Source organism: Scyliorhinus torazame, chromosome 15, assembly GCF_047496885.1.
Source record: "Scyliorhinus torazame isolate Kashiwa2021f chromosome 15, sScyTor2.1, whole genome shotgun sequence".
In the NCBI taxonomy this organism is placed as follows: domain Eukaryota; kingdom Metazoa; phylum Chordata; class Chondrichthyes; order Carcharhiniformes; family Scyliorhinidae; genus Scyliorhinus; species Scyliorhinus torazame.
Window position 1 is genome coordinate 154,240,260 of NC_092721.1, and position 21,931 is coordinate 154,262,190.

General features: G+C 58.7%; 1 protein-coding gene across 3 annotated transcripts in view; it reads right to left on the reverse strand.

Annotated features, from left to right (window-relative positions):
- Positions 1 to 21,931, reverse strand: part of LOC140391915 (protocadherin Fat 4-like) — a 264,299-nt gene that overhangs the window by 76,696 nt on the left and 165,672 nt on the right. For all 3 annotated transcript variants that reach the window (XM_072476961.1, XM_072476960.1, XM_072476962.1), the window contains exons 11-12: positions 14,394 to 14,479; positions 14,079 to 14,258 (exon numbers count right to left, since the gene is read on the reverse strand). In XM_072476961.1, the coding sequence (XP_072333062.1) occupies positions 14,079 to 14,258; positions 14,394 to 14,479 (266 nt within the window). The remainder of the gene's footprint in view (positions 1 to 14,078; positions 14,259 to 14,393; positions 14,480 to 21,931) is intronic.

Consider the following 21,931-nt stretch of genomic DNA (forward strand, 5'->3'; position numbering starts at 1 on the left):
GCCCACAATGGGAAATCCCATTTGCCGGCTGGTGGGAGAGAGATCCCGCTGCCAGCACCTGCGCGCAGGAGCAGCGGGACGGAGGATCCGGCTGCCAGCCGGGCGCGCAGGTGCAGCGAGACGGAGAATCCGGCTGCCAGCGGGGGCGCAGGAGCAGCGGGACGGAGAATCCGGCTGCCAGCCGGGCGCGCAGGTGCAGCGGGACGGAGAATCCGGATGCCAGCGGGGGCGCAGGAGCAGCGGGACGGAGGATCCGGCTGCCAGCCGGGCGCGCAGGTGCAGCGGGACGGAGAATCCGGCTGCCAGCGGGGGGCACAGGAGCAGCGGGTCAGAGAATCTGGCTGCCAGCCGGGCGCGCAGGTGCAGCGGGACGGTGAATCCGGATGCCAGCGGGGGGCGCAGGAGCAGCGGGACGGAGAATCCGGCTGCCTGCCGGGCGCGCAGGAGCAGCGGGGCAGAGAATCCGGCTGCCAGCGGGGGGCGCAGGAGCAGCGGGACGGAGAATCCGGCCGCCAGCTGGCGCGCAGGTGCAGCGGGACGGAGAATCCGGCTGCCAGCCTGGCGCGCAGGTGCAGCGGGACGGAGAATCCGGCTGCCTGCCGGGCGCGCAGGAGCAGAGGGGCAGAGAATCCGGCTGCCAGCGGGGGGCGCAGGAGCAGCGGGACGGAGAATCCGGCTGCCAGCGAGGGGCGCAGGAGCAGCGGGACGGAGAATCCGGCTGCCAGCCGGGCGCGCAGGTGCAGCGGGACGGAGCATCCGGCTGCCAGCGGGGTGCGCAGGTGCAGTGGGACGGAGAATCCGGCTGCCAGCGGGGGCGCAGGAGCAGCGAGACGGAGAATCCGGCTGCCAGCGGGGGCGCAGGAGCAGCGGGACGGAGGATCCGGCTGCCAGCCGGGCGCGCAGGTGCAGCGGGACGGAGAATCCGGCTGCCAGCGGGGGGCACAGGAGCAGCGGGTCAGAGAATCTGGCTGCCAGCCGGGCGCGCAGGTGCAGCGGGACGGAGAATCCGGATGCCAGCGGGGGGCGCAGGAGCAGCGGGACGGAGAATCCGGCTGCCTGCCGGGCGCGCAGGAGCAGCGGGGCAGAGAATCCGGCTGCCAGCGGGGGGCGCAGGAGCAGCGGGACGGAGAATCCGGCTGCCAGCCTGGCGCGCAGGTGCAGCGGGACAGAGAATCCGGCTGCCAGCGGGGGCGTGCACGAGCAGCGGGACAGAGAATCCGGCTGCCAGCGGGGGCGCAGGGCAATGGGACGGAGCATCCGGCTGCCAGCGGGGGCGCGCGGGTGCAGCGGGACGGAGAATCCGGCTGCCAGTGGGGGGGCGCAGGAGCAGCGGGACGGAGAATCCGGCTGCCAGCCGGGCGCGCAGGTGCATCGGGACGGAGAATCCGGCTGCCAGTGGGGGGCGCAGGAGCAGCGGGACGGAGAATCCGGCTGCCAGCGGGGGCGCGCAGGTGCAGCGGGACAGAGAATCCGGCTGCCAGCGGGGGGGCGCAGGAGAGGCGGGGCAGAGAATCCGGCTGCCAGCGGGGGCGCAGGGCAATGGGACGGAGCATCCGGCTGCCAGCGGGGGCGCGCAGGTGCAGCGGGACGGAGAATCCGGCTGCCAGTGGGGGGGCGCAGGAGCAGCGGGACGGAGAATCCGGCTGCCAGCCGGGCGCGCAGGTGCATCGGGACGGAGAATCCGGCTGCCAGTGGGGGGCGCAGGAGCAGCTGGACGGAGAATCCGGCTGCCAGCGGGGGCGCGCAGGTGCAGCGGGTCGGAGAATCCGGCTGCCAGCGGGGGCGCAGGTGCAGCGAGACGGAGAATCCGGCTGCCAGCGGGGGCGCGCAGGAGCAGCGGGGCAGAGAATCCGGCTGCCAGCGGGGGGTGCAGGAGCAGCGGGACGGAGAATCCGGCTGCCAGCCGGGCGCGCAGGTGCAGCGGGACGGAGAATCCGGCTGCCAGCGGGGGGCGCAGGATCAGCGGGATGGAGAATCCGGCCGCCAGCTGTCGCGCAGGTGCAGCGGGTCGGAGAATTAGGATGCCAGCCTGGCGCGCAGGTGCAGCGGGACGGAGAATCCGGCTGCCTGCCGGGCGCGCAGAAGCAGAGGGGCAGAGAATCCGGCTGCCAGCGGGGGGCGCAGGAGCAGAGGGGCAGAGAATCCGGCTGCCTGCCGGGCGCGCAGAAGCAGAGGGGCAGAGAATCCGGCTGCCAGCCGGGCGCGCAGGAGCAGCGGGACGGAGAATCCGGCTGCCAGCGGGGGGCGCAGGAGCAGCGGGACGGAGCATCCGGCTGCCAGTGGGGTGCGCAGGTGCAGCGGGACGGAGAATCCGGCTGCTAGCCGGGCACGCAGGAGCAGCGGGACAGAGAATCCGGCTGCCAGCGGGGGGCGCAGGAGAGGCGGGGCAGAGAATCCGGCTGCCAGCGGGGGCGCAGGGCAGCGGGATGGAGAATCCGGCTGCCAGCGGGGGCGCGCAGGTGCAGCGGGACGGAGAATCCGGCTGCCAGTGGGGGGCGCAGGAGCAGCGGGACGGAGAATCCGGCTGCCAGCCGGGCGCGCAGGTGCAGCGGGACGGAGAATCCGGCTGCCAGTGGGGGGCGCAGGAGCAGCGGGACGGAGAATCCGGCTGCCAGCGGGGGCGCACAGGTGCAGCGGGACGGAGAATCCGGCTGCCAGCGGGGGCGCAGGTGCAGCGGGACGGAGAATCCGGCTGCCAGCGGGGGCACGCAGGAGCAGCGGGGCAGAGAATCCGGCTGCCAGCGGGGGCGCAAGTGCAGCGGGACGGAGAATCCGGCTGCCAGCGGGGGGCGCAGGAGCAGCGGGGCAGAGAATCCGGCTGCCAGCGGGGGCGCAGGTGCAGCGGGACCGAGAATCCGGCTGCCGGCGCGGGCGCGCAGGAGCAGCGGGACGGAGAATCCGGCTGCCAGCGGGGGCGCAAGTGCAGCGGGACAGAGAATCCGGCTGCCAGCCAGGCACGCAGGAGCAGCGGGACGGAGAATCCGGCTGCCAGCTGGGGGCGCAGGAGCAGCGGGCCAGAGAATCCGGCTGCCAGCCAGGCGCGCAGGAGCAGCGGGACGGAGAATCCGGCTGCCCGTGGGGGGGCGCAGGAGCAGCGGCACAGAGAATCCGGCTGCCAGCCAGGCGCGCAGGAGCAGCGGGACGGAGAATCCGGCTGCCAGCCAGGCGCGCAGGAGCAGCGGCACAGAGAATCCGGCTGCCAGCCAGGCGCGCAGGAGCAGCGGGACGGAGAATCCGGCTGCCAGCCAGGCGCGCAGGAGCAGCGGCACAGAGAATCCGGCTGCCAGCCAGGCGCGCAGGAGCAGCGGCACAGAGAATCCGGCTGCCAGCCAGGCGCGCAGGAGCAGCGGCACAGAGAATCCGGCTGCCAGCCAGGCGCGCAGGAGCAGCGGGACGGAGAATCCGGCTGCCAGCCGGGCGCGCAGGAGCAGCGGGATGGAGAATCCGGCCGCCAGCGGGCGTGCGCAGGAGCAGCGGGACAGAGAATCCGGCTGCCAGCGGGGGCGCAGGAGCAGCGGGACAGAGAATCCGGCTGCCAGCGGGGGCGCGCAGGTGCAGCGGGACGGAGAATCCGGCTGCCAGCGGGGGCGCAGGAGCAGCGGGACAGAGAATCCGGCTGCCAGCGGGGGCGCGCAGGTGCAGCGGGACGGAGAATCCGGCTGCCAGCGGGGGCGCAGGAGCAGCGGGACAGAGAATCCGGCTGCCAGCGGGGGCGCAGGAGCAGCAGGACAGAGAATCCGGCTGCCAGCGGGGGCGCAGGAGCAGCGGGACAGAGAATCCGGCTGCCAGCGGGGGCGCGCAGGTGCAGCGGGACGGAGAATCCGGCTGCCAGCCGGGCGCGCAGGTGCAGCGGGACAGAGAATCCTGCTGCCAATGGGGGCACGCAGGAGCAGCAGGACAGAGAATCCGGCTGCCAGCGGGGGCACGCAGGAGCAGCGGGACAGAGAATCCGGCTGCTAGCCGGGCGCGCAGGTGCAGCGGGACAGAGAATCCGGCTGCCAGCCGGGCGCGCAGGTGCAGCGGGATGGAGAATCCGGCTGCCAGCGGGGGCGCAGGAGTAGCGGGACAGAGAATTCGGCTGCTAGCCGGGCACGCAGGAGCAGCGGGACAGAGAATCCGGCTGCTAGCCGGGCGCGCAGGTGCAGCGGGACAGAGAATCCGGCTGCCAGCCGGGCGCGCAGGTGCAGCGGGACGGAGAATCCGGCTGCCAGCGGGGGCACACAGGAGCAGCGAGACAGAGAATCCGGCTGCTAGCCGGGCGCGCAGGTGCAGCGGGACAGAAAATCCGGCTGCCAGCCGGGCGCGCAGGTGCAGCGGGACAGAGAATCCGGCTGCCAGCGGGGGCACGCAGGAGCAGCGGGACAGAGAATCCGGCTGCTAGCCGGGCACGCAGGAGCAGCGGGACAGAGAATCCGGCTGCCAGCGGGGGCACGCAGGAGCAGCGGGACAGAGAATTTCGGCTGCTAGCCGGGCGCGCAGGTGCAGCGGTACAGAAAATCCGGCTGCAAGCCGGGCGCGCAGGTGCAGCGGGACAGAAAATCCGGCTGCGGGGACGCGCAGTTGCAGCGGGACGGAGAATCCGGCTGCCAGCCGGGCGCGCAGGTACAGCGGGACGGAGAATCCGGCTGCCAGCGGGGGCACGCAGGAGCAGCAGGACAGAGAATCCGGCTGCTAGCCGGGCGCGCAGGTGCAGCGGGACGGAGAATCCGGCTGCTAGCCGGGCGCGCAGGAGCAGCGGGACAGAGAATCCGGCTGCTAGCCGGGCGCGCAGGTGCAGCGGGACGGAGAATCCGGCTGCCAGCGGGGGGCGCAGGAGCAGCGGGACGGAGAATCCGGCCGCCAGCGGGGGCGCAGGAGCAGCCGGACAGAGAATCCGGCTGCCAGCCAGGCGCGCAGGAGCAGTGGGACAGAGAATCCGGCTGCCAGTGGGGGGGCGCAGGAGCAGCGGCACAGAGAATCCGGCTGCCAGCCGGGCGCGCAAGAGCAGCGGGACGGAGAATCCGGCTGCCAGTGGGGGGCGCAGGAGCAGCGGGACGGAGAATCCGGCTGCCAGTGGGGGGCGCAGGAGCAGCTGGACAGAGAATCCAGCTGCCAGTGGGGGCGCGCAGGAGCAGCGGGACAGAGAATCTGGCTGCCAGCCGGGCGCGCAGGTGCAGCGGGACGGAGAATCCAGCTGCCAGTGGGGGCGCGCAGTTGCAGCGGGACGGAGAATCCGGACGCCAGCGGGCGTGCGCAGGAGCAGCGGGTCAGAGAATCCGGCTGCCAGTGGGGGGCGCAGGAGCAGCGGGACAGAGAACCCGGCTGCCAGCCGCGCGCGCAGGTGCAGCGGGACGGAGAATCCGGCCGCCAGCGGGGGCGCAGGAGCAGCGGGACGGAGAATCCAGCTGCCAGCGGGCGTGCGCAGGAGCAGTGGGACAGAGAATCCGGCTGTCAGTGGGGGGCGCAGGAGCAGCGGGACAGAGAATCCGGCTGCCAGCCGAGCGCGCAGGTGCAGCGGGACGGAGAATCCGGCTGCCAGCGGGGGGCGCAGGAGCAGCGGGTCAGAGAATCTGGCTGCCAGCCGGGCGCGCAGGTGCAGCGGGACGGAGAATCCGGATGCCAGCGGGGGGCGCAGGAGCAGCGGGACGGAGAATCCGGCCGCCAGCTGGCGCGCAGGTGCAGCGAGACGGAGAATCCGGCTGCCAGCCTGGCGCGCATGTGCAGCGGGACAGAGAATCCGGCTGCCAGCGGGCGTGTGCAGGAGCAGCGTGGCAGAGAATCCGGCTGCCAGCGGGCGTGTGCAGGAGCAGCGGGGCAGAGAATCCGGCTGCCAGCGGGCGTGCGCAGGAGCAGCGTGGCAGAGAATCCGGCTGCCAGCGGGCGTGCGCAGGAGCAGCGGGACGGAGCATCCGGCTGCCAGCGGGGGGCACAGGTGCAGCGGGACGGGGAATCCGGCTGCCAGCGGGCGTGCGCAGGAGCAGCGGGGCAGAGAATCCGGCTGCCACCCGGGCGCGCAGGTGCAGCGGGACGGAGAATCCGGCTGCCAGCGGGGCGCGCAGGAGCAGCGGGACGGAGAATCCCACTGCCAGCGGGGGCGCCCATGTGCAGCGGGACGGAGAATCCGGCAGCCAGCGGGGTGCGCAGGTGCAGCGGGACGGAGCATCCGGCTGCCAGCGGGCGTGCGCAGGAGCAGTGGGACAGAGAATCCGGCTGTCAGTGGGGGGCGCAGGAGCAGCGGGACAGAGAATCCGGCTGCCAGCCGAGCGCGCAGGTGCAGCGGGACGGAGAATCCGGCTGCCAGCGGGGGGCGCAGGAGCAGCGGGTCAGAGAATCTGGCTGCCAGCCGGGCGCGCAGGTGCAGCGGGACGGAGAATCCGGATGCCAGCGGGGGGCGCAGGAGCAGCGGGACGGAGAATCCGGCCGCCAGCTGGCGCGCAGGTGCAGCGAGACGGAGAATCCGGCTGCCAGCCTGGCGCGCATGTGCAGCGGGACAGAGAATCCGGCTGCCAGCGGGCGTGTGCAGGAGCAGCGTGGCAGAGAATCCGGCTGCCAGCGGGCGTGTGCAGGAGCAGCGGGGCAGAGAATCCGGCTGCCAGCGGGCGTGCGCAGGAGCAGCGTGGCAGAGAATCCGGCTGCCAGCGGGCGTGCGCAGGAGCAGCGGGACGGAGCATCCGGCTGCCAGCGGGGGGCACAGGTGCAGCGGGACGGGGAATCCGGCTGCCAGCGGGCGTGCGCAGGAGCAGCGGGGCAGAGAATCCGGCTGCCACCCGGGCGCGCAGGTGCAGCGGGACGGAGAATCCGGCTGCCAGCGGGGCGCGCAGGAGCAGCGGGACGGAGAATCCCACTGCCAGCGGGGGCGCCCATGTGCAGCGGGACGGAGAATCCGGCAGCCAGCGGGGTGCGCAGGTGCAGCGGGACGGAGCATCCGGCTGCCAGCGGGGGGCGCAGGTGCAGCGGGACGGAGAATCCGGCTGCCAGCGGGGGGCGCAGGTGCAGCGGGACGGAGAATCCGGCTGCCAGCGGGGGCGCAGGTGCAGCGGGACGGAGAGTCCGGCCCGAGGTGTTTTATATGTCTAACTGTGAAATTGTTAAAATTGGAAAATTGTAATAAAATATTTAAAAAGGAACAAAAAACATTTGGGCAGCTTTGGTGTAATTAACAGCGGAGCATCTCAAATTGTCCAGCAATCTGCAGATAATCAAAACTTAGATCTATTTATCTCTGCAAATTGGTGGGGGTTTATAACCAATTAATAATGGCAAGTGATAATTAACGTGACAATCTAAAATGTGAGATCTCAGCAATTCCTGCTCCATTCAGTGTGATGATATTGGAGGTGTCTGTTGACCCTATTGTGCACTGCCCAGCCCAGGGCCTCTACTGTGCATTAGAATTAAGATGTTTTAAACAATTAAAGATCGGAGAAAACATAGGGCTGGATTCTCCGCCGCCCGATACCGTAGCCGGCGAGTGGGCGGAGAATGTGCTCCGACGCCCAAATCGGGGCTGACGGCGGTTTCACGCCGGTCAGCCATACTCTGCCCCCTCTGAAATGGCTTCATCATGTCACGCACCACGCACCATTGCAACGGGGTTGATGCGTCATCGGCAGGCCCTCCCGCAATGCTCCGCCCCCGATGGGCCGAGCTCCCGACCGCGCAAGATACGTGTCATCTCGGCGGTCGGGAACCCGGCGTGGTGGTTGCGGTCTGTGTCCAGCGCCGCCACACTCGGCCGGGATCCATACCGCTGGCTGGGGTGTGGCTTCTGCGAGGGCTGGGGGACTGGTGGGTGGCCAGGAGGTGGCCTCTGGGGTCGTGGATGGTGGGTCAGGTCTGCGCATGGCCAGCGATATGTTGTATGACGTGACCGCTGCAGGTTATTGCCGTGTGCATGCGTGGCCAGGGACCCACCCATTTTCCGGCAGTTTCCGGTGCGGGAGCTTCACCCAGCGTCACTACTAGCCCCTCACCGGTCCCAGAATCGGTGTGGGTTCGGCTCTGATTTTGGCGTCGTAAAATGCCCGCAAATTCGTCATTCAAGCCTGCACTTAGCTGCTAAAACGGAGAATCCAGCCCATAATATTTTGGAATATGAGTAATTTGAGGCAAGATGGATTATAGGTGTAGTGTGCTCAGATGGTGGCTCTGTAGCACAGTGGTTAGCACTGTTGCTTCACAGCACCAGGGACCTGGGTTCGATTCCTGGCTTGGGTCACTATCTGTGTGGAGTATGCACGTTCTCCCTGTGTCTGCATGGGTTTCCTCCGGGTGCTCCGGTTTCGTCCCACAGGTCCTGAAAGACGTGCTGTGAGGTAACTTGGACATTCTGAATTCTCCCTCAATGTGCCCGAACAGGCGCCGGAGTGTGGCGACTAGGGTCTTTTGACAGTAACTTCATTGCAATGTTAATGTAAGCCTACTTGTGACACCAATAAAGATGGCGGTACTTTGGGCGTGTACATTCTAAATCTTCCCACCACAGGGTGTTTCTTCATTTCATGTCTTAGTTTGTTGCAGACTAACTGATAGAGGTTGATTGTTTTGATTAGTCAACAACTCCATTATCACTGCATTATGTGAGGCCAGGGTGGCAGAAGGTGAACTGACAGGGCCTTGTTCATTCGTCATCCACCAATTTTATGTAAGATGGAGAGAGAAAGGGAGTGAAAGAAATTATGAGAGATTAGAAAAAACAAATCAGTCACAATCCTATTGAATGGCAGAGCAGGTTCGAGGGGCCAAACAGCCTACTCGAATCATAGAATTTGTACAGTGCAGAAGGAGGCCATTCAGCCCGTCAAGTCTGCACTGACCCTCTGACAGAGAACCCCACTTCGGCCCAATCTCCTGCCCTATCCCCATAACCCCACCTAACCTTTAGATACCAAGGGCAATTTAGCACGGCCAATCTACCCTAACCTTCACATCTTTGAACTGTGGGAGGCAACCGGAGCACCGTTAATTACCACGAGCCGAGAATGGTGAAACAATCGAGTCTTTATTGCACAAGATGTTGTGCCTCCTGCAGCTGGAACCAGAATGGAAGCAGCGCAGGAGAGCAGACACTTTTATACCCCGCCTGCTGGGAGGAGCCAGCAGGCAGGGATTTACTGTGATACCTGTAATACAGGAGCAGGACCGTAATACATGCAATGTTACTAGTGGTGTTTACCACATTCACCCCCTGTTTAAAAAAGAGTCCGGTGGGGGTGAAGTAAAACATTACAGATTGAGTCTGTCGGGGGCTCTGACCCTCCGCTGCGATCGCCTCAGTCCTGGTGGTGATGTGGGCGTCGGCGTCGTCACGGAGGGAGACTGTGTCCTGGCGCCCGTCGGGGTGTGCCACGTAGGCGTACTGCGGGTTTGCATGGAGGAGATGGACTTTCTCAACCAAGGGATCCGATTTATGGCTCCGCACATGCTTCCGGAGGAGGACTGGTCCAAGAACTGTCAGCCATGTTAGGAGCGAGACCCCGGAGGTGGACTTCCTGGGGAAGGCAAACACACGTTCATGAGGGGTCTTGTTAGTCGCGGTGCAGAGGAGCGATCGGATGGAGTGGAGCACGTCGGGGAGGACCTCCTGCCAGCGGGAGACCGGGAGATTTTTAGACCGCAGGGCCAGCAGGACGGCCTTCCAGACCGTCCCGTTCTCCATCTCCACCTGCCCGTTTCCCCAAGGGTTGTAGCTGGTTGTCCTGCTCGAGGCGATGCCTTTGCTGAGCAGGAACTGACGCAGCTCATCACTCATGAAGGAGGATCCCCGATCGCTGCGGATGTAGGTGGGGAAACCGAACAGGGTGAAGATGCTGTGCAGGGCTTTGATGACCGTGGTAGAAGTCATGTCGGGACATGGGATGGCGAAAGGGAACCGGGAGTATTCATCAATTACGTTGAGGAAGTACACGTTGCGGTCAGTGGAGGGGAGGGACCCTTTGAAGTCGATGCTGAGGCGTTCAAAGGGGCGCGAGGCCTTCACCAGGTGCACTCTATCTGGCCGGTAGAAGTGTGTCTTGCACTCTGCGCTGACTTGGCAGTCTCTGGTTACGGTCCTGACCTCCTCAATGGAATAGGGCAGGTTGCGGGCCTTGAATAAAATGGAAGAACTGGGTGACCCCCGGGTGGCAGAGGTCACAGTGGAGAGCCCGGAGTTGGTCCACCTGTGCGCTGGCACATGTACTGCGGGATAGGGCATCAGGGAGCTCATTGAGCTTCCCCGGGCGATACAAGATCTCATAGTTATAGGTAGAGAGCTCGATCCTCCACCTCAAGATCTTGTCATTTTGATCTTGCCCCGCTGCATATTGTTAAACATGAAGGCAACCGACCGTTGGTCAGTGAGGAGAGTGAATCTCCTGCCGGCCAGGTAATGCCTCCAATGTCGCACAGCTTCCACAATGGCTTAGGCCTCCTTTTTGACAGAGGAGTGCCGAATTTCGGAGGCATGGAGGGTGCAGGAAAAGAAAACCACGGGCCTGCCCGCCTGGTTGAGGGTGGCGGCCAGAGCTACGTCCGATGCATCGCTCTCCACCTGAAAGGGGAGGGTCTCGTCGACTGCGTGCATCGTGGCCTTGACGATGTCCGCCTGGATGTGGTTGAAGGCCTGGCGGGCCTCAGCCGTCAGGGGAAAAACTGTGCACTTGATGAGTGGGTTGTCCGCATAATTCGGGACCTACTGGGCGTAATACGAGAAAAACCCCAGGCAACGTTTCAGGGCCTTGGGTCAATGGGGGAGAGGGAGTTCCAGGAGGGGGCGCATGCGGTCGGAGTCGGGCCTTAGGACTCCATTTTCCACTACGTAGCCAAGGATGGCTAAGCGGTTGATGCGGAACACGCATTTCTCCACATTGTAGGTGAGGTTAAGGAGTTTGGCGGTATGGAGGAATTTTTGGAGGTTTGCGTCGTGGTCCTGCTGATCGTAGCCGCAGATGGTGACGTTATCTAGGTACAGGAAGATGGCCCACAGCCCGTACTGGGCAACCATTCGGTCCATCTCTTGCTGGAAGACTGAGACCCCATTGGTGATGCCGAAGGGAACTCTAAGGAAGTGATAGAGGCGGCCGTCTGCTTCGAACGCAGTGTGTTGGCGGTCCTCCGGGCGGATGGGGAGTTGGTGGTAGGCGGACTTCAAGTCGACTGTAGAGAAGACTCGATACTGAGCAATCTGATTGACCATGTCAGATATGCGTGGGAGGGGGTACGCATCGAGCTGCGTGTATCGGTTGATGGTCTGGCTGTAGTCAATGACCATCCTGTGCTTCTCCCCAGTCTTCACTACCATTGAGCTCTCCAGGGGCTGTTGCTGGCCTCAATGATCCCCTCCCGCAGAAGCCGTTGGACCTCCGACCTGATGAAGGTCCTGTCCTGGGCACTGTACTGTCTGCTCCTAGTGGCAACGGGTTTGAAATCCGCATGACTCTTCTTCAGAGCTCTCGGAATGTGAACTCAGTTTCGCTCTCCACAGATGCTGCCAGATCTGCTGGGTCTTTCCAGAATTTTCTGTTTTTATTTCAGAGGTCCACCAGCTGCAGCATTTCTTTTATCTTGGTCCGCAAGTATAATATTGTTCAAGGCCCATTTTCAGTTTCCCTTCCCCTGTGAACCTTGGCAGATCTGCTGCCCCATGTGCATCGGGGTCTCTATTCATAGCCCTTCCCATCTCACAAGTATTTGGTGCTGTTTCCTGGCACGCGATTCAGTGCTATTTCCTCTTTATTTCTTGCTCATCGACAAAAGGTCAAAGGAATGTCATGCAAATCATAGACGTGATTATCCCAGCTTCCAGACGGCAAGTGGAAGATTTTTATTAAGTTAGACCTGTTCAAAAGACATTGGTGGTGAGCATGTTCATGGACACGGTAAAACAAGAGGTCGTGAATCAGGGGCCCATTTGTACACCGTTGGATTTTCTTTTTCAATGCAATCAATGAGAATGAATACGAGGCTGGATGTAAAACAGGCAGCCAACTTTTATAGCCCTTATTGTGCAGCCACTCAAAACCAATTTTAATGGTCATTTTCATTAGATCTCTGGTTTCCTTCTCTCTCTCTTGTTGTGGCGAGACAGCTGGTCTTCACTTGACACGTATTTATACTGGTATCTTACCTTAGTGCCGAGGTTGGAGGTCAGGAACCTCAAGTCCCAACAGTCTTCAGACTTCCTGTGTATGCACAGGCCAGGAGCGGGCTGCACATTCGCAGTTCTGCATCTTTATGTTCTTTTGGCCAGCGCATTAAGAAAAATGATAAAGGATGCAAAAAAACTAGGATCAGGTGACCGAGTGCAGAGCATGATAGCCAGCAAGTGTCTCAGACAACGAAAAAGGGAGAGGGATACAGCGAGTTCCCAAACAGCCAAATTTGGAGTCAGGGGGAGCCCTGGTAATTGAAGAAGGCCATTGGGACTGAAGATCTGAAATTGTGCCTGTAATTTGATGCTTGCATGCGTATTCGAGAATCCAGTAGAATGGAATCTCAGACGACCAGACTGAATCCGTGCGAGGTGGGCCATTGTTAATGCCATTTGAGTTTGGTCATTGAAAAGGACTCAAGAAAAACCTTGAAGATACAAGGGAGAAGTCAAATGTTGGTGACTGAATGCTGCAGCCATTAGGGCAAAGGTACTCCTGCAGTAGTGTTCTGCTTGGTGTAGCCAAAGAGCTGAAATTATGTTTGTAGGTTGATGTGTGAGTGCTCTCGGGAATCCAGGGGAACGTAACCTTGGAAGGCGATATTGAAACACAGCAAGGTGGGCTCTCATCGAAACCATTTGAGTTGGAACCACTTTGGAGAGAATTCCAAGCCGAGGTCTTCAAAGGTGAAGTTTGAAAACCTCCTGAGAGAGGTGGAGTTTCAGTGAGATAGGTTGACTCACAGTGTTACGCATGGCTGTGTGGGTTTCTGAGAAATCTAAAGGCCGAGAATCGCACCCCGATGCCCCGACGCCGGCTTCCCCATTCTCCAGCGCCGATTCTTGGGCGCCCGCGGGATTCCCGCCGTGCTGGTCATGGGCCGTTGATAGCGGCCCCCCGGCGATTCTCCGGGCCGCGATGGGCCGAGTGGGCGACAGGTTTGTCCGAGTCCCGCTGGCGTGGGTTACTCAGGTCCCACACGGCGGGACCTGGAAGGTGAGTGTGCGGGGGCCGTCCTGGAGGGTGGGGGGATCCGACCCGGGGGGGGGGGGGGGGGGGGCACGGTGGCCTGGTCATGATCGGGGCCTACCAATCGGCAGGCAGGCTCGTTCCGTGGGGGCCTATTTTACTCTGCGCCGGGCCCCTGTAGGGCTCTGCCATATTGCCCAGCGGCCTGCGTGGAAAAGGCCTGCGCATGCACGGAAATACGGTGGCCGTAGTGCGCTTGCGCGGAATCACGCCGGCCATTATGCGCGAACGCGCGTGGGCGGTTTCGCGCCAGCTGGAGCTGTGGGGACCACTCCGGCGGCAACCTAGCCCTCTAGAAAGGGGAGAATTCCTCACTTTTGGGGACCGTTGACGCCGGAGTGGTTGGCGCCATTTTTCACGCCGCCGTGGGGACATAGCCCCATTATTAGGAAATCCTGGCCATGGACTCTGACTTGGTCATATCTGCTGCTAATCAAATAGTATGATGAGTTCAACCACAGTTGGCATTGTAATTCACATGCACTTACCTACCCTGAATATCGGAGTATAAGCTAAATATTGTAAATTGTTTGATCTTTCTAACCTTGTCTAGTAAAGTCTATTTTTGTTTGTTCAAATCTCTTGGAATCTTTTGACTTGCTTCACATGAGCAAGTGTCAAGCTTTGTCTACTTTAAACAAAATGTTATCGGTCCCTAACCAGATCTTCCCAACAAACTGGGGGGGTGGCAAAGGATCATAGCTCCACACTATCATTTGTCTTCTATGTATAGATAAGGGCAGTGTACATGATGTGTATAGATTTCGGGAAATGTTCACTGAAATGTCTGAGAGTCTAAATAAATTATTCTGTCAAATACTGGCAAAAGGTTCCAGAAATAATTGACTAAATAACCATTGTGCCGCTAATGCTGCAGAAGAGCTTGCTTTTCCGTACTATCAATAAAATGACACAGCAGTATTATGTGAAACACGGTACCTGGTGAGGATGTTATTTGAAGACAGCGCCTCAGCAAATTTAACAGGAACATTGTTCAGTTGAAGTTCCTTTACGCAACCAATGAAGTCATGTGTTTTTACTTGATCTGGTCGAAGGAGTATGGGGTCAATCGATTTGATTCCTCCGAATACCATACTATTTTTATCCAAATCCAGAGTTCTAAGAGTAAGACCAGGTAAGAGTGTATAAATTTGCAGAATTATGTTTTGAATCACATGATATGACAATTTTCTTAAGGTTAGTTGACCAGAATAAATTTGTTTGGACGGCTAATAGCCGGAGAGACACTGATACCTCTCTGTGCCTATGCCTGGTGTGCTTGCAAAGCAGAACTGTGCTGGACGATCGTTGGTGCAATTATCCACTGTCAGGGATCCAACCTGTATGTGCAGCCAGAAAAAAAAACAAGCTGGTTGCTGCTCACTTCAAGCATAATACCAATGAAACAAATATCTTGCACCATCACGCACCCCCCCCCCCCACCCCCACCCCCAACATACACACACTCACCACCCTACCCCTACCCCCACACTCAGACAGAGAAATCTTTCTCCTCCCATTTACAGTATTTTTTTTACTATGAATGTTTCGAACATTCTGGCCTAAATTTTCAGAAACTGTGCTGTGAACAACATGTTGACAGATTACAAAAATGTCCTTTTGTGGCCTTCACTTTTCCACAATTGGCCTTTTCGACTGAGGCTGGCAACTTATTGCTAATTTTCTGCTGTGTGTTCAGGGCCATTAAAACCTCGATTGTAACATCCAACATCCACAGAGTCAGAGGACAGTTACGTCCCATCAAATAGGCCGGGTTTCAGCTCAGGCCCCTGAAGTGCAAGTCCAGTATCGCTGAACTCTTTAACTCCCCTGCAATCATTTTAGCAACATCTTTTCTTCTCATTTTTTTTTTGCTATTACTTATGTTGCACCCAATAGGAGGTGATGTCAATGCCAAGAAAGCTGGAATGGAGCCTGTGGTAAAATAAATGTGCAACCACGGCGAAGAATCACTAAAACGACTGCACGATGACATCAATAAGTTCCATCCCACCATCAGACTCACCATGGACTACTCTCCAAAATCAGTTGCATTCTTGGACACACTCGTCTCCATCAAGGACGGTCACCTCAGCACTTCGCTTTACCGCAAACCCACGGATAACCTCACGATGCTCCACTTCTCCAGCTTCCACCCTAAACACATTAAAGAAGCCATCCCCTATGGACAAGCCCTCCATGAACAAAGGATCTTCTCAGACGTGGAGGAACGTAACAGACATCTACAGACGTTGAAAGATGCGATCGTACGAACGGGATACGGCGCTCGACTCATCGATCGACAGTTCCAATGCGACACAGCAAAAAAAACACACTGACCTCCTCAGAAGTCAAACACGGGACACAACAAACAGAATACCCTTTGTCGTCCAGTACTTTCCCGGAGCGAAGAAACTACGACATCTTCTTCGCAGCCTTCAACACGTCATCGATGAAGATGAACATCTTGCCAAGGTCATCCCCACACCCCCACTACTTGCCTTCAAACAACTGCGCAACCTCAAACAAACCATTGTTTGCAGCAAACTACCCAGCCTTCAGAACAGCGACCACGACACCACACAACCCTGCCATGGCAATCTCTGCAAGACGTGCCAGATCATCGACATGGATACCACCATTACACGTGAGAACACCACCCACCAGGTACGCGGTACATACTTGTGCGACTCGGTCAACGTTGTCTACCTCATACGCTGCAGGAAAGGATGTCGCGAAGCGTGATACATTGGCGAGACCATGCAGACGCTGCGACAACGAATGAACGGACATCGTGCGACAATCACCAGGCAGGAATGTTCCCTTCCAGTCGGGGAACACTTCAGCAGTCAAGGGCATTCAGCCTCTGATCTCCGGGTAAGCGTTCTCCAAGGCGGCCTTCAGGACGCGCGACAACGCAGAATCGCCGAGCAGAAACTTATAGCCAAGTTCCGCACACATGAGTGCGGCCTCAACCGGGACATGGGATTTATGTCGCATTACATTCATCCCCCACCATCTGGCCTGGGCTTGCGAAATCCTACCAACTGTCCTGGCTTGAGACAATTCACACCTCTTTAACCTGGGGTTACCCCTATCTCTGGATCTGTAAACACTTAATCACCTGCTAATGGTCGCATTCTAAGCATTGTCTTGCATCTTTGAATTTGACTATATATATGTTTCTGGAACATACCTCTTCATTCACCTGAGGAAGGAGCAGTGCTCCGAAAGCTAGTGTTTGAAACAAACCTGTTGGACTTTAACCTGGTGTTGTAAGACTTCTTACTGTGGTAAAATAGTAAGGAGGTATTTTGCACTGGGAAACACAACTTCTGTTTCTTTTCTCATTTCTATTCCTGCAGCTCAGAACTGATTCAAATGCATCAACAAACAGCCGAGCAAACCACGCAGAACACAAAATTAAACATCCCAGAATAATGTAAAATATGACTAAAAAATGAGAAAGGATTTTGCTAAAATGATTGCAGGGGAGTTAAAGAGTTCAGCGATATGATTTACATTGGCATAGTCTTTTGAAAATCCATTCCTTCATCTCTTTATGCTGAATAGGTTATCTAGTTGTTCACAATATGATTATTGCACTTAGTCTTCATTGCACACAGTCTTCTTTAGGTTTAGTCAGTTGAATGTGAACCATCACAATTGGGCAGAACACAACGGGTGAATTTCAGAGGGCCCGTTCGCCATAGGTGCAAACCCCATCATGGCCGAAACCCCATCATTGCCGATAAATCTCATGAGAGGGCCATAACGGGATTTGCGTCAGCAAGATCTCGGCTTGAGATCTGCCCTGTCCCCCACCCAGAAAGGACGTGAACCTAATTTCCGTAAATTCTAATCAATTTAAATACACTTAAACCCCTTTACCGCCGTAATGTCCGCCCATTGCCTTATCCTCCTACCAGCGCGAATCACTGCGGGTTTTCAAAACTGATGGCCACGTCGGGAGGACGCGGAGGTGAGTACAGTCTCCGGGTAGTGAGGGACATCGCTGGACAGCGCTCTGGCTCTGCCCCCTGGCACTGCCAATCTGGCACTACCAATCTGGCACTGCCAATCTGGCACTGCCAGAATGGCAATGTCAGGGGCAGGCCTTCTGGGAAGTCCAATTGTGGGGTTCCCCTTATGTGTGGAAAGTTGCCCAATGGTTATTGGGGGGGGGGGGTTGCGCATGCATTGGGGGTGGGGGCCGGTGAGTGTGGAGGGGGTGAGGACAGAGCCAGTGATGGGGAGGGTGGTGATCCCAATGAGGGTGGGGGAGATGCTGCGATCTTTGAGTGGTGGGGGTTGGTGCTCTACCGTGTGTGAGGATTGAGGGATGTCCCCTCATCTGCCAGGGGGTCCTGATCTCTGTGGGTGGGGGAGGGGAGCCTATCATGTATCTTGAGATGAAATGAAAATCGCTTATTGTCACAAGTAGGCTTCAAATGAAGTTACTGTGAAAAGCCCCTAGTCGCCACATTCCGGCGTCTGTTCGGGGAGGTTGGTACAGGAATTGAACCGTGCTGCTGGCCTGCCTCGGTCTGCTTTCAAAGCCAGCGATTTAGCCCTGTGCTAAACAGCCCCTGCGCGCTCCAGCCATTGCCAGCGGGTTTAGGATCCCCCCCCCCCCCCCCCCCCCCCCCCCCCACCGCCCCACTCCCCAAAGCTGGCTGTGTGATCTCACCAGTGCTTTGAAATTGTTTAATCGGATGAGAAATGACATGTGAAGCCAGCAGGTTTCACGCAGTCTTTCTCATCTGATCCAGCACACTGTGCAATTGTGGGATAATTACAGCCAATGTCTTTCAGCTATGATTAATACCAACCACTTAGGCCAATGTGTAACTGGCTCATTATCCATTTATGCCTCAATATATGCTAATTAAATTTGTGCCATACTCCTGTCATTTTCTCTGAAATAAACACGATCCAAAAGCATGATATTACAACTGAACAAATAGAACACAAGAACATAAGAACTGGGAGCAGGAGTAGGCTATCAGGCCCCTCGAGCCTGCTCCGCCATTCAGTGAGATCATGGCTGATCTTTTGTGGACTCAGCTCCACTTTCCCGCCCAAACACCATAACCCTTAATCCCTTTATTCTTCAAAAAACTATCTATCTTTATCTTGAAAACATTTAATGAATGAGCCTTAACTGCTTCACTGGGCAGGGAATTCCATAAATTCACAACACTTTGGGTGAAGAAGTTCCTCGGAAACTCAGTCCTAAATCTACTTCCCCTTATTTTGAGGCTATGCCCAGTAGTTCTGCTTTCACCCGCCAGTGGAAACAACCTCCCTGCATCAATCCTATCTATTCCCTTCATAATTTTATATGTTTCTATAAGATCCCCCCCCCCCCCGCATCCTTCTAAATTCCAATGAGTACAGTCCCAGTCGACTCAACCTCTCCTCGTAATCCAACCCCCTCAACTCTGGGTGTGGTGAACCACTGTACACCTGTATTAGGGGATGTAAGGTAGGACCTGTACTACAGGTTCGCCGGTAGCCCCTGCCTGCTGGCTCCGCCCAGGAGGAGGAGTATAAATATTTGTGTCCTCCATTCAGCTGCCATTTCGCCAGCTGCTGTAGGAGGCCACGCATCTTACTGCAATAAAGCCACAGTTGTACCCAATCTGAGTCTTTGTACAATTGATCATGCATCAATTTATTACAGTAATATCTTCTACAAGATGGACATCCGAATCAAACCAGATTGTCTGCAGCTGGATCCGCAATCGACCGACGACAGAAAGGACTTTAATCACTGGCTAGCTTGCTTCGAGGGTTACATAAACCCAGCGAACACCCCACCAACGGAGGCCCAGAAGATACAGGTCCTGTACTCTATGTTGAGCTCAAGCGTCTATCCGCTGATCCAGGACGCCCCGACATACGCGGAAGCCATGGCGCGTATCAAAGAGAACTACGCGCAGAAAGCGAACACATTCTTCGCCAGGCACGTATTCGCCACTCGCTCTCAACTCCCTGGTGAGTCCATCGAAGACTTCTGGCGGGCCCTAATCCCACTCGTCCGGGACTGTGACTGTCAGACCGTTACGGCCACCGAACATTCTAATCTCCTCATGCGCGATGCTTTTGTAACGTGGATTGGGCCGGACCTTATCCGACAAAGACTGCTTGAAGGGGCCACGCTCGACCTAGCGGGGACTAAGAAGCTAGCGTTCTCCATGACGGTCGCCTCACGTAATGTTCAGGCCTACCCCTCCAGCCGCGCGGCCCCCCTCCAATCCCTCCTGGACCCCGCAAACGGCGACCCCAGACAACACGCCTGCGCCACATGCCAATCTGCGCACCCTGGGGGTCCCCGATGTTACTTCTACGGCCAGCAGAAGCACCCTCGCCAATGCAGCCCGGCTCGCACTGCCATTTGCAAGGCTTACAGCAAAAAGGGCCACTTCGCCGCAGTGTGCCAGGCCCGCGCAGTCGCCATTATCGCCCCCTCCCCTCGGACACACGCACAATGGGCGCCGCCATCTTCACCCCCCCGGACCACGCGAAGCCAGAGGGCGCCGCCATCTTCACCTCCCGAGGTCGCAACCGGCCAGTGGGCGCCGCCATCTCCCGCCCCCCTCAGTCCACGTGCGACCCATGGGCACCATCATCTTGTTCAGCTCCAGCAACGTGCGGCCCATGGGCGCCGCCATTTTGTCCCCCGCAGGATCTTTAGTCGCCACCATCTTGTGTTCCCCACGGGGCATGGACGCCGACGACATTCCACGACCTGGGTCCCCCACACTCTCCGTCTTCTGCCACCAGTGACGATCAACCGCAGCTCGCCTTGATGACGCTAGACCAGTCTCGACCGCACAACCTGGCCACCGCTTCGACTATGGTGAAAATCAACGGCCACGCGATCTCTTGCCTGCTGGACACTGGGAGCACCAAATGCTTCATCCACCTGGATACGGTAAGGCGCTGCTCCCTCGCGGTCCACCCCGCCAATCAAAGGATCTCCCTGGCCTCCGGATCCCATTCCGTCCCGATCCGAGGCTTCTGCACGGTCACAGTCACGGTCCAGGGCGTAGAATTCAGCGGCTTCCGCCTCTACGTCCTTCCTAATCTCTGCGTTGCACTATTACTAGGCCTGGATTTCCAGTGCAATCTCCAGAGCCTCACCCTCAAATTCGGTGGGCCCCTACCCCCCCTTACCGTTTGCGGCCTCGCGACCCTAAAGGTCGACCCCCCCTCCCTCTTTGCCAATCTAACTGCGGATTGCAAACCCATTGCCACCAGGAGCAGACGGTACAGCACCCAGGACAAGGCATTCATCAGGTCCGAAGTCCAGCGTCTGCTTCGGGAGGGTATCATCGAGGCCAGTAACAGCACCTGGAGAGCCCAAGTAGTAGTCATTAAAACTGGGGAGAAGCATAGAATGGTCATGGACTACAGCCAGACCATCAATCGATACACGCAGCTCGACACGTACCCCTCCCACGCATATCTGATATGGTCAATCAGATTGCGCAGTACCGAGTCTTCTCAATGGTTGACCTAAAATCCGCCTACCATCAGCTCCCCATCCGTGAATCGGACCACCCATACACTGCCTTCGAGGCGGACGGTTGTCTCTTTCACTTTCTTCGGGTTCCCCTTGGCGTCACTAACAGGGTCTCGGTCTTCCAAAGGGAGATGGACCGAATGGTCGACCGGTACGGTTTGCGGGCCATGTTTCCGTACCTAGACAATGTCACCATCTTGTCCATCAAAAAAGAGGCCCAAGCTACCGTTGAAGCTGTGCGGCATTGGGGGCATTACCTGGCCAGCAGGAGATTCACTCTCCTCACTGACCAACGGTCGTTAACTTTCATTTTCAACAACACGCAGCGGGGCAAGATCAAAAATGATAAAATCTTGCGGTGGAGAATCGAGCTCTCCACCTACAATTACGAGATCTTGTATCGCTCCGGCAAATTCAACGAGCCCCCAGACGCCCTCTCCCGAGGTTCATGTGCCAGCGCACAAGTAGACCAAATCCGGGTCCTACACGACAGCCTTTGTCACCCGGGGGTCACACAATTGTACCATCTTGTCAAGGCTCGCAATCTGCCCTACTCCGTCGAGGAAGTACGGACAGGCACCAGGGACTGCCAGGTCTGCGCGGAGTGCAAGCCGCAATTCTAATGGCCGGACCGTGCGCGCCTGGTGAAGGCCTCCCACCCCTTTGAATGCCTCAGCTTGGATTTCAAAGGGCCCCTCCCCTCCACCGACCGAAACACGTATATGGTCAGTGTGGTCGATGAGTACTTCAGGTTCCCCTTTGCCATCCCATGCCCCGATATGACGTCTGCCAACGTCATCAAGGCCCTCAACACGATCTTCGCTCTGTTTGGTTTACCTGCCTACATCCACAGCGACAGGGGATCCTCATTCATGAGTGGTGAGCTGCGTCTGTTCCTGCTTAGCAGGGAGTATCGCTTCCAGCAGAACGACCAGCTACAACCCCCGGGGAAACGGGCAGGTAGAGAGGGAGAACGGGACCGTTTGGAGGGCCGTTCAGCTGGCCCTACGGTCCAGGAACCTCCCAGCCTCTCGCTGGCAGGAGGTCCTCCCTGATGCACTACACCCCATGAACGTCTCTTTACCTTCCCCAGGAAGTCCACATCCGGAGTGTCGCTCCCGACTTGGCTCGCAGCTCCAGGACCGGTCCTGCTCCGTAGGCACGTCCGACTCCACAAGGCGGACCCGTTGTTGGATAGGGTACACTTGCTCCATGCTAACCCCTAGTATGCCTATGTGGCGTACCCCGACGGCCGCCAAGA